General features: G+C 61.8%; 1 protein-coding gene across 1 annotated transcript in view; it reads right to left on the reverse strand.

Moving 5' to 3' along the window:
* The window catches only part of DTNB (dystrobrevin beta), a 173,493-nt gene that overhangs the window by 101,079 nt on the left and 58,860 nt on the right, over nucleotides 1-13,554 (reverse strand). Inside the window, exons 11-13 of the mRNA XM_084201896.1 lie at nucleotides 8,529-8,606; nucleotides 7,405-7,491; nucleotides 1,971-2,058 (exon numbers count right to left, since the gene is read on the reverse strand). Coding sequence (XP_084058022.1) covers nucleotides 1,971-2,058; nucleotides 7,405-7,491; nucleotides 8,529-8,606 — 253 coding nt within the window. The remainder of the gene's footprint in view (nucleotides 1-1,970; nucleotides 2,059-7,404; nucleotides 7,492-8,528; nucleotides 8,607-13,554) is intronic.

Genomic DNA, 13,554 nt, shown 5'->3' on the forward strand with positions numbered 1-13,554 from the left:
GCACCTGCAGAGAATCACTCTGTGATTGTGTGTTCCTACAGGCAGGCTGCAGGTATCCCTGGAATGTCAGCACACCCTGGCTGTGCTCCTGGAAAAAGCACAGCCTTTCCCTCGGAGCAGCGTTGATGTTTTACCAGCTGCAAACGCGGTCGTGTCTCCTTTATCCTCCCCCAGGAGCAGCTGCAATCACAAACCCACCTTTCCCTCTCCCTCTGGAATGAGCCCACCTTTCCCTCTCCCTCTGGAATGAACCCACCTTTCCCTCTCCCTCTGGAATGAGCCCACCTTTCCCTCTCCCTCTGGAATGAGCCCACCTTTCCCTCTCCCTCTGGAATGAGCCCACCTTTCCCTCTCCTTCTGGAATGAACCCACCTTTCCCTCTGGAATGAGCCCACCTTTCCCTCTGGAATGAGCCCACCTTTCCCTCTGGAGTGAGCCCACCTTTCCCTCTGGAATAAACCCACCTTTCCCTCTCCCTCTGGAATGAACCCACCTTTCCCTCTGGAGTGAACCCACCTTTCCCTCTCCCTCTGGAATGAGCCCACCTTTCCCTCTGGAGTGAACCCACCTTTCCCTCTCCCTCTGGAATGAGCCCACCTTTCCCTCTGGAATGAGCCCACCTTTCCCTCTGGAGTGAACCCACCTTTCCCTCTCCCTCTGGAATGAGCCCACCTTTCCCTCTGGAATGAGCCCACCTTTCCCTCTGGAATGAACCCACCTTTCCCTCTGGAGTGAACCCACCTTTCCCTTTCCCTCTGGGATGAGCCCACCTTTCCCTCTGGAATGAGCCCACCTTTCCCTCTCCCTCTGGAATGAACCCACCTTTCCCTTTCCCTCTGGGATGAGCCCACCTTTCCCTCTGGGATGAGCCCACCTTTCCCTCTGGAATGAACCCACCTTTCCCTCTCCCTCTGGAATGAACCCACCTCTCCCTCTGGGATGAGCCCACCTTTCCCTCTGGAATGAGCCCACCTTTCCCTCTGGAATGAACCCACCTTTCCCTCTCCCTCTGGAATGAGCCCACCTTTCCCTCTGGAATGAGCCCACCTTTCCCTCTCCCTCTGGAATGAACCCACCCCAGCACTCAGCCAGGATTTCTTTCCCTCACCTTTCTCTCCCTGCAGCACCGAGCTCACTCCCCCACTGGCCTGAGCTCACTCCCAGCAGAACACCCAGAAATTGGGGGTTTGGGGCAGGTTTGGGGAGCCCAGCCCCTCATGGTGCAAAGATTCCCTGTGCTCCACCCCAGTGTGACAGGGGCCATCCAAGGGGAGCCATTCCCTGGAATTACTGCAATCAAAATCCTCATTGCTCTTAGGGGCAGATTCCCAGCGTGTTCTGCCAGCTGGGGTGGGATGAGGGAATAGTGGGGGTGGGAAAGGAGCGGTGGACATGAACAGTGTCACCCACAGGGGACAGTCCTGGTGACAGGAGGCTGCTCCAGGCAGCCCTGGCAGAGCTGTTCTCCTGGAATGAGGGAATTCTGCTGTGCAGGGACCCCTCCCACTGCCCCAGTGTCCAGCCTGGCCTTGGGCACTGCCAGGGATCCTGGGGCAGCCCCAGCTGCTCTGGGAATTCCCAATCTCCAGTATCCCAGCCCTGCCCTCTGGCACTGGGAGCCATTCCCTGTGTCTGTCCCTCTGTCCTTGTCCCCAGTCCCTCTGCAGCTCTCCTGGAGCCCCTCCAGGCCCTGCCAGGGGCTCTGAGCTCTGCCTGGAGCCTTCCCTTTTCCAGGGGAACATTCCCAGCTCTCCCAGCCTGGCTCCAGGGCAGCCCCACATCCTCCCTGTGCTGATGATGCCACCGACCCAGCCTCCCCCTGACTGCTGCCATCCCAGCAGGACGCACAGGAACCGGGGGGCCAGGCCCCTGTGGTGTCCCCCCAGTGTCCCCCCAGTGTCCCCCAGTGTCCCCCCAGTGTCCCCCAGTGTCCCCCAGTGTCCCCAGCCCCGGCAGGACGGGTCACTCACAGCATTGCCGGCCTCGGCGGCCAGGCGCGCGGCGTAGCGGGCGATCAGCCGGTGCTCCTCGTCCAGCCGGCCGGGGCTGTCCAGGGCACTGCAAAACAGCTCGGGGTGAGCCAGGGAACTGTGAAACCTGAACAGAGCCAGCTCAGGGAACTGCCAAACCTGACCAGAGTGAGCTCAGGGCACTGCCAAACCTGACCAGAGTGAGCTCAGGGAACTGCCAAACCTGACCAGAGTGAGCTCAGGGCACTGCCAAACCTGACCAGAGTGAGCTCAGGGAACTGCCAAACCTGACCAGAGTGAGCTCAGGGCACTGCCAAACCTGACCAGAGTGAGCTCAGGGAACTGCCAAACCTGACCAGAGTGAGCTCAGGGAACTGCCAAACCTGACCAGAGTGAGCTCAGGGCACTGCCAAACCTGACCACAGCCAGCCCAGGGAACTGCAAACCTGACCAGAGTGAGCTCAGGGAACTGCAAAACCTGAACAGAGCCAGCTCAGGGAACTGCCAAACCTGACCACAGCCAGCCCAGGGAACCTCAAAACCAACCCAGAGTGAGCCCTGGGCTGTCCAGGGCACTGCAAAACAGCAAAGGGTGAGCCAGGGAACTGCAAACCTGACCAGAGTGAGCCCAGGGAACCTCAAAACCAACCCAGAGTGAGCCCAGGGCACTGCCAAACCTGACCAGAGTGAGACAGAGCACTGCCAAACTGACCAGAGCCAGCCCAGGGCACTGCCAAACCTGACCAGAGTGAGCCCAGGGAACCAAGCTGGGTGGGAGGAGGATGCAGGGAGAGAATCCCAGGGTGGGAGGAGGATGCAGGGAGAGAATCCAGAGGGTTCCCCAGCAGCAGAGCAGGCAGAGGGCTCACACACACACACTCAATCCCCTTAGCCACAAACACCACTCTGGGTGAGCTGGCCCCTCTTGAGCTAAAAACGCCGTTCTGGCAGCGCTGGGCTCCGTGCAGGGGTGTGGAGAGGGCTCACACAGAGTTCCCTGGATTAAAAACACCTTTTTGTGTGATCTGCCCCAGATCTGTGCTCCTTGCAGGGGTGTGGAGAGGGCTCACACACAATTCCCCGGGTTAAAAACACCTTTTTGTGTGATCTGCCCCAGATCTGTGCTCCGTGCAGGGGTGTGGAGAGGCCTCACACACAATTCCCTGAGCCCAAACACCTTCCCAGGTGCTCTGTCCCCTCCTGAGCCCAAACACCTTCCCAGGTGATCTGGCCCCTGCTGGCAGCGCTGTGCTCATGCCCAGCCAGGCCCAGGGCTGTCACTGGGCTGTCCCAGGGCTGTCCCGGGGCTGTCCCGGGGCTGTCCCGGGGCTGTCCCGGGGCTGTCACAGGGCTGTCACTGGGCTGTCCCAGGGCTGTCCCAGGGCTGTCACTGGGCTGTCACTGGGCTGTCACAGGGCTGTCACTGGGCTGTCACTGGGCTGTCACAGGGCTGTCCCAGGGCTGTCACAGGGCTGTCCCGGGGCTGTCACTGGGCTGTCACAGGGCTGTCCCGGGGCTGTCCCAGGGCTGTCACAGGACTGTCTCGGGGCTGTCACCCGGGGCTGTCCTGGAGCTGTCCCGGGGCTGTCACAGGGCTGTCCCCAAGGTGTCTGTCCCCAGCACTGTCCCGGGGCTGTCACACGGGGCTGTCACACGGGGCTGTCACAGGGCTGTCCCGGGGCTGTCACTGGGCTGTCACAGGGCTGTCCCGGGGCTGTCCCAGAGCTGTCCCGGGGCTGTCACAGGGCTGTCACCCGGGGCTGTCCCAGGGCTGTCACTGGGCTGTCACCCGGGGCTGTCACAGGGCTGTCCCAGGGCTGTCCCAGGGCTGTCCCAGGGCTGTCCCGGGGCTGTCCCAGGGCTGTCCCGGGGCTGTCCCGGGGCTGTCCCAGGGCTGTCCCAGGGCTGTCCCAGGGCTGTCCCAGGGCTGTCACACGGGGCTGTCACAGGGCTGTCCCGGGGCTGTCCCAGGGCTGTCACTGGGCTGTCTCTGGGCTGTCCCGGGGCTGTCACAGGGCTGTCCCAGGGCTGTCACAGGGCTGTCCCGGGGCTGTCACAGGGCTGTCCTGGAGCTGTCACAGGGCTGTCACTGGGCTGTCACACGGGGCTGTCACCCGGAGCTGTCCCGGGGCTGTCCCCAGGGCCCCCAGCCCGCTGTGCCTGGGAAGGGTCCCCAGAGCCCGGCCAGTGCCACCCCTGCTGTGGCAGGGCCACCTTGCCCTGTGCCAGGGGCAGGTCACACACCTGGGCTGGGGACAGTGCCCCTGGGGGGACAGCAAAGGGCCCCAGGGGACCTCGGGGACAGGCTGTGCCCTCCTCCCAGGCCAGCAGGAGGTGACAGGGAAGGGAATGGGCTGGGACGGGACTGGCACGGCAGGAAGAGGGGAAAGGGGTGCCAGGAGAGGTCCCTGTGCCAGCCAGAGGGGACAGGGGACAGCCAGGGAGGGGGACACTCAGGGGACACTCAGGGACAGGGGACACTCAGGGGACACTCAGGGAGGGGGACACTCAGGGGACACTCAGGGACAGGGGACACTCAGGGATGGGGGACACTGAAGGAAAGGGGACACCCAGGGGACACTCAGGAGACACTCAGGGAGGGGGACAGCCAGGGACGGGGGACACTCAGGAATGGGGGACACTCAGGGAAAGGGGACATTCAGGGACAGGGGACACTGAGGGAGGAGAGGACACCCAGGGGCCTTGCAGGGATAGGGGACAGCTGGGGGACACTCAGGGACAGGGGACACTCAGGGATGGGGGACAGTCAGGGACAGGGGACAGCTGGGGGGACACTCAAGGAATGGGGACACTCAGGGAAAGGGGACACCCAGGGGACACCCAGGGAAAGGGGACACTCAGGGGACATTCAGGGGACAGGGGACACTCAGGGAGAGGGGACACCCAGGGGGCATTGAGGGACAGGGGACACTCAGGGGACATTCAGGGGACCCTCCAGGAGGATTTGGGGGAAGATGAGATTCCAGTAGGAGGAAATCTGAGATTCCAGCAGGGGAATTTTGGGGAAAAATGAGATTCCAGCAGGGGGAAATCTGAGATTCCAGCAGGGGGAAAATTTGGGGGAAAAGATGAGATTCCAACAGGGGAAAAGATGAGATTCCAACATGGGGGAATTTGGGAGAGATGAGATTCCAGCAGGGGGAGATCTGGGGAAAAAAATGAGATTCCAGCAGGGGGAGATCTGGGGAAAAAAATGAGATTCCAGCAGGGGGAGATCTGGGGAAAAAAATGAGATTCCAGCAGGGGGAATTTTGGGGAAGAAGATAAGATTCCAGCAGGGGGGAAGATGAGATTCCAACATGAGGAAATTGGGGGAAAAAAACCCCGAGATTCCAGCAGGGGGAAATCTGAGATTCCAGTGGGGGAAATATGGGGGAAAAGGCGTGATTCCAACAGGGGGAAAGATGAGATTCCAGCAGGGGCAAATCTGAGATTCCAGCAGGGGGAATTTTGGGGAAGAAGATGAGATTCCAGCAGGGGAAAAGGTGAGAATCCAACAGGGAGAATTTTGGGGAAAAAACCCCGAGATTCCAGCAGGGGGAAAGGTGAGATCCCAGCAGGGAGAAGTTTGGGGAAGAAGATGAGATCCCAGCAGGGGGAATTTGGGGTGAGATCCCAGCAGGGGAAGTTTGGGGTGGATCCCAGCAGGGGAAGAAGATGAGATCCCAGCAGGGGAATTTGGGGTGAGATCCCAGCAGGGGAAGTTTGGGGTGAGATTCCAGCAGGGGAATTTGGGGTGAGATCCCAGCAGGGGAAGAAGATGAGATCCCAGCAGGGGGAAAGGTGAGATCCCAGCAGGGGAATTTGGGATGACATCCCAGCCGTGTCCCAGGGGAGCCGCAGGAACGGCCCCGCCGGGGTCGGGCAGGTCCGAGGGAGGGCTCTCAGGGCTCTCAGGGCTCTCAGGGCTCTCAGGGCTCTCAGGGCTCTCAGCGCTCTCAGGGCTCTCAGGGCTCTCAGCGCTCTCAGGGCTCTCAGCGCTCTCAGCGCTCTCAGCGCTCTCAGCGCTCTCAGCGCTCTCAGGGCTCTCAGGGCTCTCAGCGCTCTCAGTGCTCTCAGGGCTCTCAGTGCTCTCAGCGCTCTCAGCGCTCTCAGGGCTCTCAGGGCTCTCAGGGCTCTCAGCGCTCTCAGCGCTCTCAGCGCTCTCAGCGCTCTCAGGGCTCTCAGGGCTCTCAGCGCTCTCAGGGCTCTCAGCGCTCTCAGCGCTCTCAGCGCTCTCAGCGCTCTCAGTGCTCTCAGCGCTCTCAGCGCTCTCAGGGCAGCGCTCTCAGCCCTCTCAGCGCTCTCAGGGCTCTCAGCGCTCTCAGGGCTCTCAGCGCTCTCAGCCCTCTCAGCGCTCTCAGGGCTCTCAGTGCTCTCAGCGCTCTCAGCGCTCTCAGCGCTCTCAGCGCTCTCAGGGCTCTCAGCGCTCTCAGGGCTCTCAGCGCTCTCAGCGCTCTCAGGGCTCTCAGGGCTCTCAGGGCTCTCAGCGCTCTCAGCGCTCTCAGGGCTCTCAGGGCTCTCAGGGCTCTCAGGGCTCTCAGTGCTCTCAGCGCTCTCAGGGCTCTCAGGGCTCTCTCAGTGCTCTCTCAGTGCTCTCAGGGCTCTCAGGGCTCTCAGGGCTCTCAGGGCTCTCAGCGCTCTCAGCGCTCTCAGCGCTCTCAGCGCTCTCAGCGCACTCAGGGCTCTCAGGGCTCTCAGCGCTCTCAGGGCTCTCAGGGCTCTCTCAGTGCTCTCTCAGTGCTCTCAGGGCTCTCAGGGCTCTCAGGGCTCTCAGTGCTCTCAGCGCTCTCAGGGCTCTCAGCGCTCTCAGGGCTCTCAGCACTCTCAGCGCTCTCAGCGCTCTCAGGGCTCTCAGGGCTCTCAGCGCTCTCAGCGCTCTCAGGGCTCTCAGCGCTCTCAGGGCTCTCAGCACTCTCAGCGCTCTCAGCGCTCTCAGGGCTCTCAGCGCTCTCAGCGCTCTCAGCGCTCTCAGCGCTCTCAGGGCTCTCAGGGCTCTCAGGGCTCTCAGCGCTCTCAGCGCTCTCAGCGCTCTCAGGGCTCTCAGCGCTCTCAGGGCTCTCAGCGCTCTCAGGGCTCTCAGGGCTCTCAGCGCTCTCAGGGCTCTCAGGGCTCTCAGCGCTCTCAGCGCTCTCAGCGCTCTCAGGGCTCTCAGTGCTCTCAGGGCTCTCAGGGCTCTCAGGGCTCTCAGCGCTCTCAGGGCTCTCAGGGCTCTCAGCGCTCTCAGGGCTCTCAGCGCTCTCAGCGCTCTCAGCGCTCTCAGGGCTCTCAGCGCTCTCAGCGCTCTCAGTGCTCTCAGGGCTCTCAGCGCTCTCAGCGCTCTCAGCGCTCTCAGGGCTCTCAGCGCTCTCAGTGCTCTCAGCGCTCTCAGCGCCCGGCCCGGGGGGAGCCGGGGCCGCCCGCAGTGTCCCCGTGTCCCCGGGCCGGCACTGACCGTGCCCCGCTCCGCAGGCGGCGGACAAAGGCGGCAATCAGGGCGTGCTCCTCCCGGCACGGCTCGGGGCTGCCGCTCTGCTGGCACCTGGCGGGGCGGGGAGAGCAGAAAACAACAAAAACTCCGTGAATTCCGGCAAATCCGGCACAGGGCTCCCTGAGGGCGCTGCTGCTGCGGGGAGGGGACACCGGGGGACGGCCGGGGATGGGATGGGACAGGGGCAGGGGCAGGGCTGGCACCCCTGGGAAGGACACAGGGACAGGACAGGGACAGGGACGGGGACAGGGATGGGGACAGGGATGGGGACAGGGACAGGGCTGGGACACCTGGGAGGGGCACAGGGACAGGGAGAGGGACAGGACAGGGCTGGCACCCCTGGGCAGGGCACAGGGACAGACACAGGGACAGGACAGGGACAGGGCTGGCACCCCTGGGAGGTGACAGAGGGCCAGGGCTGGCACCCCTGTGGGGGACACAGAGCAGCACCTGGCACACTGACCCAGCTGGGCCAAGGCCAGACCTGCTGGGAGCTCCCTGGCACGGCCGGGTGGCACCAGCCCAGGGAACAGAATCCTGGAGAGGAGAGGAGAGGGGCACCTCTGCAGGGCACCCTGCCAGCACAGCTGGAACAGCACACCTGGCACAGCTGGAACCCCTGGCACTGCTGGCACAGCTGGCACACCTGGCACTGCTGGCACAGCTGGAACCCCCGGCACAGCTGGAACTCCCTTGCCTAGCTGGAACACCTGGCACAGCTGGCACCCTATGTCCCTGCCCAGCTGGCACACCTGGAACCCCTGGCACACCTGGCACACCTGGCGCAGCTGGCACAGCACACCTGGCACACCTGGAACCCCCCTGCCCAGCTGGCACAGCTGGCACACCCTGTCACCCCAGCACAGCTGGCACACCTGGCACAGCTGGCACACCTAGCACACCCCGTCCCTGCCCGGCTGGCCCCCCTGTCCCCCCCGTCCCTCTGTCCCCCCTGTCCCTGCCCAGCTGTCCCCCCCGTCCCCCCTGTCCCTCTGTCCCCCCCGTCCCCCCTGTCCCTCTGTCCCCCCTGTCCCTCTGTCCCCCCCGTCCCCCGTCCCGCCCCGCCCTGCCCAGGTGAGCCCCGGTACCTTTTGGTGGGCGTGGGCGCTCCCGAGGACGCGTGGGTGAGCAGGGCCTCGTTCATGTTAGCCACGGGCCTGGGGGGGCTGCAACACACGGGGGGGTGAGAGGGGAATGCCAAAAACTGCCCAAAAACGGCCAAAAACAACCCAAAACACACGGGGGGTGTGAGAGAGGGAAACTGCCAAAAACGGCCCAAAAAACTGCCCAAAAAGAGCCAAAACCAACCCAAAACACACGGGGGTGGGAGAGGGGGGAACCGCCAAAAACTGCCCAAAAACCAGCCCAAAACCAGCCCAAAAACTGCCAAAAACAACCCAAAACACACGGGGGTGTGAGAGAGGGGAAACAGCCAAAAACTGCCTAAAAACGGCCAAAACCAGCCAAAAACACACGGAGAGTGTGAGAGAGGGGAAACAGACAAAAACTGCCAAAAATGGCCAAAAACTGCCAAAAACCAACCCAAAACACACGGGGAGTGTGAGAGAGGGGAAACAGCCAAAAACTGCCAAAAACGGCCCAAAACACACAGGGAGACTGTGAGAGACAGAAAACAGCCAAAAACTGCCAAAAGCAGCCCAAAACACTCGGGGAGACTGTGAGAGACAGAAAAACAGCCAAAACCAACCCAAACCACATGGGAAGAGTGTGAGAGACAGAAAAATACCCAGGAAATAACCCAAAACAAACAGGGATTGTGTCAGAGAGCAGGAAATACAAAAGGAAACAACGCAGGACAAAAAAAAAAAACCAAGGAAACAGCACAAAAATGGACAGGGATCCTGCTAGAGAGGAGAAAATACACCAGGAAACAGACAGGGATCCTGTCAGAGAGCAGGAAATACAAAAGGAAATAACCCAGGATAAACAGGGATCCTATGAGAGAGGAGAAATACAACCCTGCACACACAGGGATCCTGTGAAAGAGGAGGAAATACAAGAGGAAACAGCCCAACATGGACAGGGAGCCTGTGAGAGGAGAAAATAAACAAGGAAACAGCCCTACACAGACAGGGATCCCGTCAGAGGGCAGGAAAACCAACAAGGAAACAGACAGGGATCCTGCTAGAGAAGGGAAAAACAACCCAGGACAAACAGGGATCCTGTCAGAGAGGAGGAAATACAAAAGGAAACAGCCCAGGACAAAAAACATGGAAACAGCACAAAAATGGACAGGGATCCTGCTAGAGAGGAGGAAACACACAAGGAAACAGACGGGGATCCCATCAGAGAACAGAAAATACAAAAGGAAATAACCCAGCAGAGACAGGGAGCCTGTGAGAGAGCAGGAAATACAAAAGGAAACGGACAGGGATCCTGTTGGAAAAGAGAAAAACAACCCAGCACTGCCAGGGATCCTGTCAGAGGGCAGGAAATACAAAAGGAAACAGACAAGGATACTGTCAGAGAGGAGAAAAACCATCAGGGACAGCCCAGCACTGCCAGGGATCCCGTCAGAGGGCAGGAAAACCAACAAGGAAACGGACAGGGATCCTGCTAGAGAAGGGAAAAACAACCCAGGACAAACAGGGATCCTGTCAGAGAGGAGGAAATACAAAAGGAAACAGCCCAGGACAAACAGGGATCCTGTGAGAGGAGGAAAACAAGGAAACAACCCAAAAATGGACAGGGATCCTGTGAGAGAGGAGAAAACACAAAAGGAAACAGACAGGGATCCTGTCAGAGGGCAAGAAAATACAAAAGGAAATAATCCAGCAGAGACAGGGATCCTGTGAGAGAGCAGGAAATACAAAAGGAAACAGACAGGGATCCTGCTAGAGAAGGGAAAAACAACCCAGGACAAACAGGGATCCTGTTAGAGAGGAGAAAAACAAGGAAACAACCCAAAAATGGACAGGGATCCTGCTAGAGAGGAGAAAATATACCAGGAGAGAGCCCAGCACTGCCAGGACCCTGAGAGAGCAGAATTCACCTTGGGAGAGAGCCCAGCCCTGCCAGGACCCTGAGAGAGCAGAATTCACCCCGGGAGAGAGCCCAGCACTGCCAGGACCCTCCCAGCCCATCCAGCCCCAGCCTGCACCTGATCCCACCCTGTCCCCAGCCCAGGGCACTCAGTGCCACAGCCAGGGGACACCTGCAGGGATGGGCACTCCAAACCTCCCTGGGCAGTTCCTGACCACCCTTTCCATGCACAAATTCCTCCTGGTGTCCACCCTGAGCCTGCCCTGGCCCAGCCTGAGGCCGTTTCCCCTTGTCCTGTCCCTGTTCTCTGGGAGCAGAGCCCGAGTCCCCCTGGCTGTCCCCTCCTCTCAGTGAGTTGTGCAGAGCCACAAGGTCCCCCCTGAGCCTCCTTTTCTCCAGGCTGAGCCCCTTCCCAGCTCCCTCAGCCTCTCCTGGGGCTCCATTCCCTTCCCAGCTCTGTTCCCTTCCCCGAACACGCTCCAGCCCCTCCAGGTCTCTCCTGTCAGGAGGGGCCCAGAGCTGTCCCCAGCACTGGAGGTGCCCCAGCAGTGCCAGCTCAGGGGACAGGCACTGCCCTGGCCCTGCTGCCACCCCTCCTGCCCACCTGGGCACACCTGGGCACACCTGGGCACACCTGGGCACACCCAGCTCAGCTCTGAGCCCCCCGGGTGCCCCCATGGAGCCGCTTTTTCCCCCTCCTGGTACTCCTGGAGCTGCCCAGCCCGAAGCCATCCCGACAAATGAGGCAGAGAAGGATCACAAACAACTTCTGACCCAGCAACAATGCAGGTTGAAGACGTCTGACCCAAAAATAGCAGCCTGGGTTTTTGGCAAAGGGGAACATCTCAAAGGTGTCGGGATCTGACAGCGCCTCCCTGCCTGCCTGCTCCGTGTGCCGGGGCAGGAGGCTCAGGGATTGACCTGGCCTCGGGAAAACTGCAATTCCAGGGGGTTTTAGCAGCAGGAATGGCAAATTTCAGCGTTAATTTCACGGGGTTTGCGGCGATTTTAAGGAGAGTCGAAGGTGATTCTGCTCGGGTTGTCAGAAATAAATTAAAGAGAAGTTAAGGAGCAATCACAAAGCCGAGAATCTAAACAGCTAATTGGGATTTTAGAGATGAGAACTGAGGAAGATCAGCCCCTGAGGACTGCTGCAACACCTGCGGACGATCAGTGCAATTTACTGCCCGGACCGCCGAGTTTCGGAGCCGCTTTATCCCCGAACCCCTGCTGGATTTTATCCCACAGCCCGTCCCTGTCGGTGCTCATCCCCAGCGGGGCGGGGAGCGGCCGGGAAAGGGAGCGGCAGCACCGGGCAGGGGTCACCGAGCCCCGAGCCCCGAGCCCCTCTGCGGGCCGGGCCGGGAAACCTGACCCGCATCCCCCGGGATGGAGCCGCAAGCACCGGGAAAGGCGGCGGAGGAGGGGAGGGGGCTCTGCCCTGCCCTGCTCAGCCCATCCTGGGGAGGGGAGGGGGCTCTGCCCTGCCCTGGGGAGGGGAGGGGGCTCTGCTCTGCTCTGCGCTGCCCTGGGGAGGGGGCTCTGCCCTGCCCACCCTGCGGAGGGGAGGGGGCTCTGCCGTGCCCTGGGGAGGGGGCTCTGCTCTGCTCTGCCCTGCCCTGCTCAACCCATCCTGGGGAGGGGAGGGGGCTCTGCCCTGCCCACCCTGGGGAGAGGAGGGGGCTCTGCTCTGCCCACCCTGCGGAGGGGAGGGGGCTCTGCCCTGTTCAGCCCGGAGCGATCGGGGAGTTCCCTGTGCCGGGCTGCCCGGACAGAGAGCCTGAGAACAGCCCGTGAACAGCCAAAACATATCCCGGGCACACCCCAAAAACACCCCAAACATGCCATGAGCACACCCCGAGCTCACCCCAAAAACACCCCGAGAACAGCATGAGAACAGCCTGAGAACACCCCAAAACACCCAAAACCACCAAAAAAAACCCCCAAAACACCCTGAGCTCAACCCAAACATACCGCGGGCATACCCTAAAACCACCCCAAACATGCCCGGAGCACACCCTGAGCTCACCTCAAGTTCACCCCAAGAACAGCCTGAGAACACCCGAAAACCACCCAAAAAACACCCAAAACCACACTGAGCTCACCCCAAACATACCCCGAGCACGTCCCGAACACACCCCGAGCTCACTCACCCCTGTCCGAGCAGCCCCTCCATCCCCCCCGGCCCCTCCATCCCTTTCCGGAGGGCTCCTCCGTCCCTCCGAGCTGTTCCCGCATCCCTCGGAGCCGATCCTGCAGGGCTCTGAGAGCCGATCCTGCAGGGCTCTGAGAGCCGATCCCATAAAGCTCTGAGAGCCGATCCCACCAAGCGCCGGGAGCCGACCCCGCACAGCTCGGAACCGACCCCGCACAGCTCGGAACCGACCCCACAAAGCTCGGAGCCGATCCCACAAAGCTCAGAGAACCGATCCTACACGGTTCAGAGCAGACCCTACAAAGCTCGGAACCGACCCTGCACAGCTCAGAGCCGACCCTACACAGCTCAGACCCGACCCTACACGGTGCAGAACCGACCCTACACGGCTCAGAGAGCCGACCCTACACGGCTCAGAAAGCCGACCCTACACAGCTCGGAGCCCACCCTACACGGTTCGGAACCGACCCTACACAGCTCAGAGCCGACCCTACACGGCTCAGAGAGCTGACCCTACACAGTTCAGAACCGACCCTACACGGTTCAGAACTGACCCTACGCGGTTCGGAACCGACCCTACACAGTTCAGAACCGACCCTACACGGTCCAGAGCCGACCCTACACGGTTCGGAGCCGACCCTACACGGTTCCAGCCCACCCAGCCCGGCCCCGAGCGCCGCCGCGGCTCCGCAGCCGCCCCGGGGCCGTTCCAGCCGCCGGACCCCGCTCCGGACCGGCGCCGCCGCTGCCCCGGGCCGAGCCGGGCCGAGCCGGGCCGGGGGAACCGGAGCGGCCCCGGAGGAACCGGAGCGGCCCCGGGGGAACCGGAGCGACCCCGGAGGCTCCCGGAGGAACCGGAGCGGCCCCGGGGGCTCCCGGAGGAACCGGAGCGGCCCCGGAGGAACCGGAGCGGCCCCGGGGGCTCCCGGAGGAACCGGAGCGGCCCCGGAGGAACC

The sequence above is a fragment of the Fringilla coelebs genome (assembly GCF_963513975.1).
Source record: "Fringilla coelebs genome assembly, chromosome: 3".
NCBI lineage: Eukaryota > Metazoa > Chordata > Aves > Passeriformes > Fringillidae > Fringilla > Fringilla coelebs.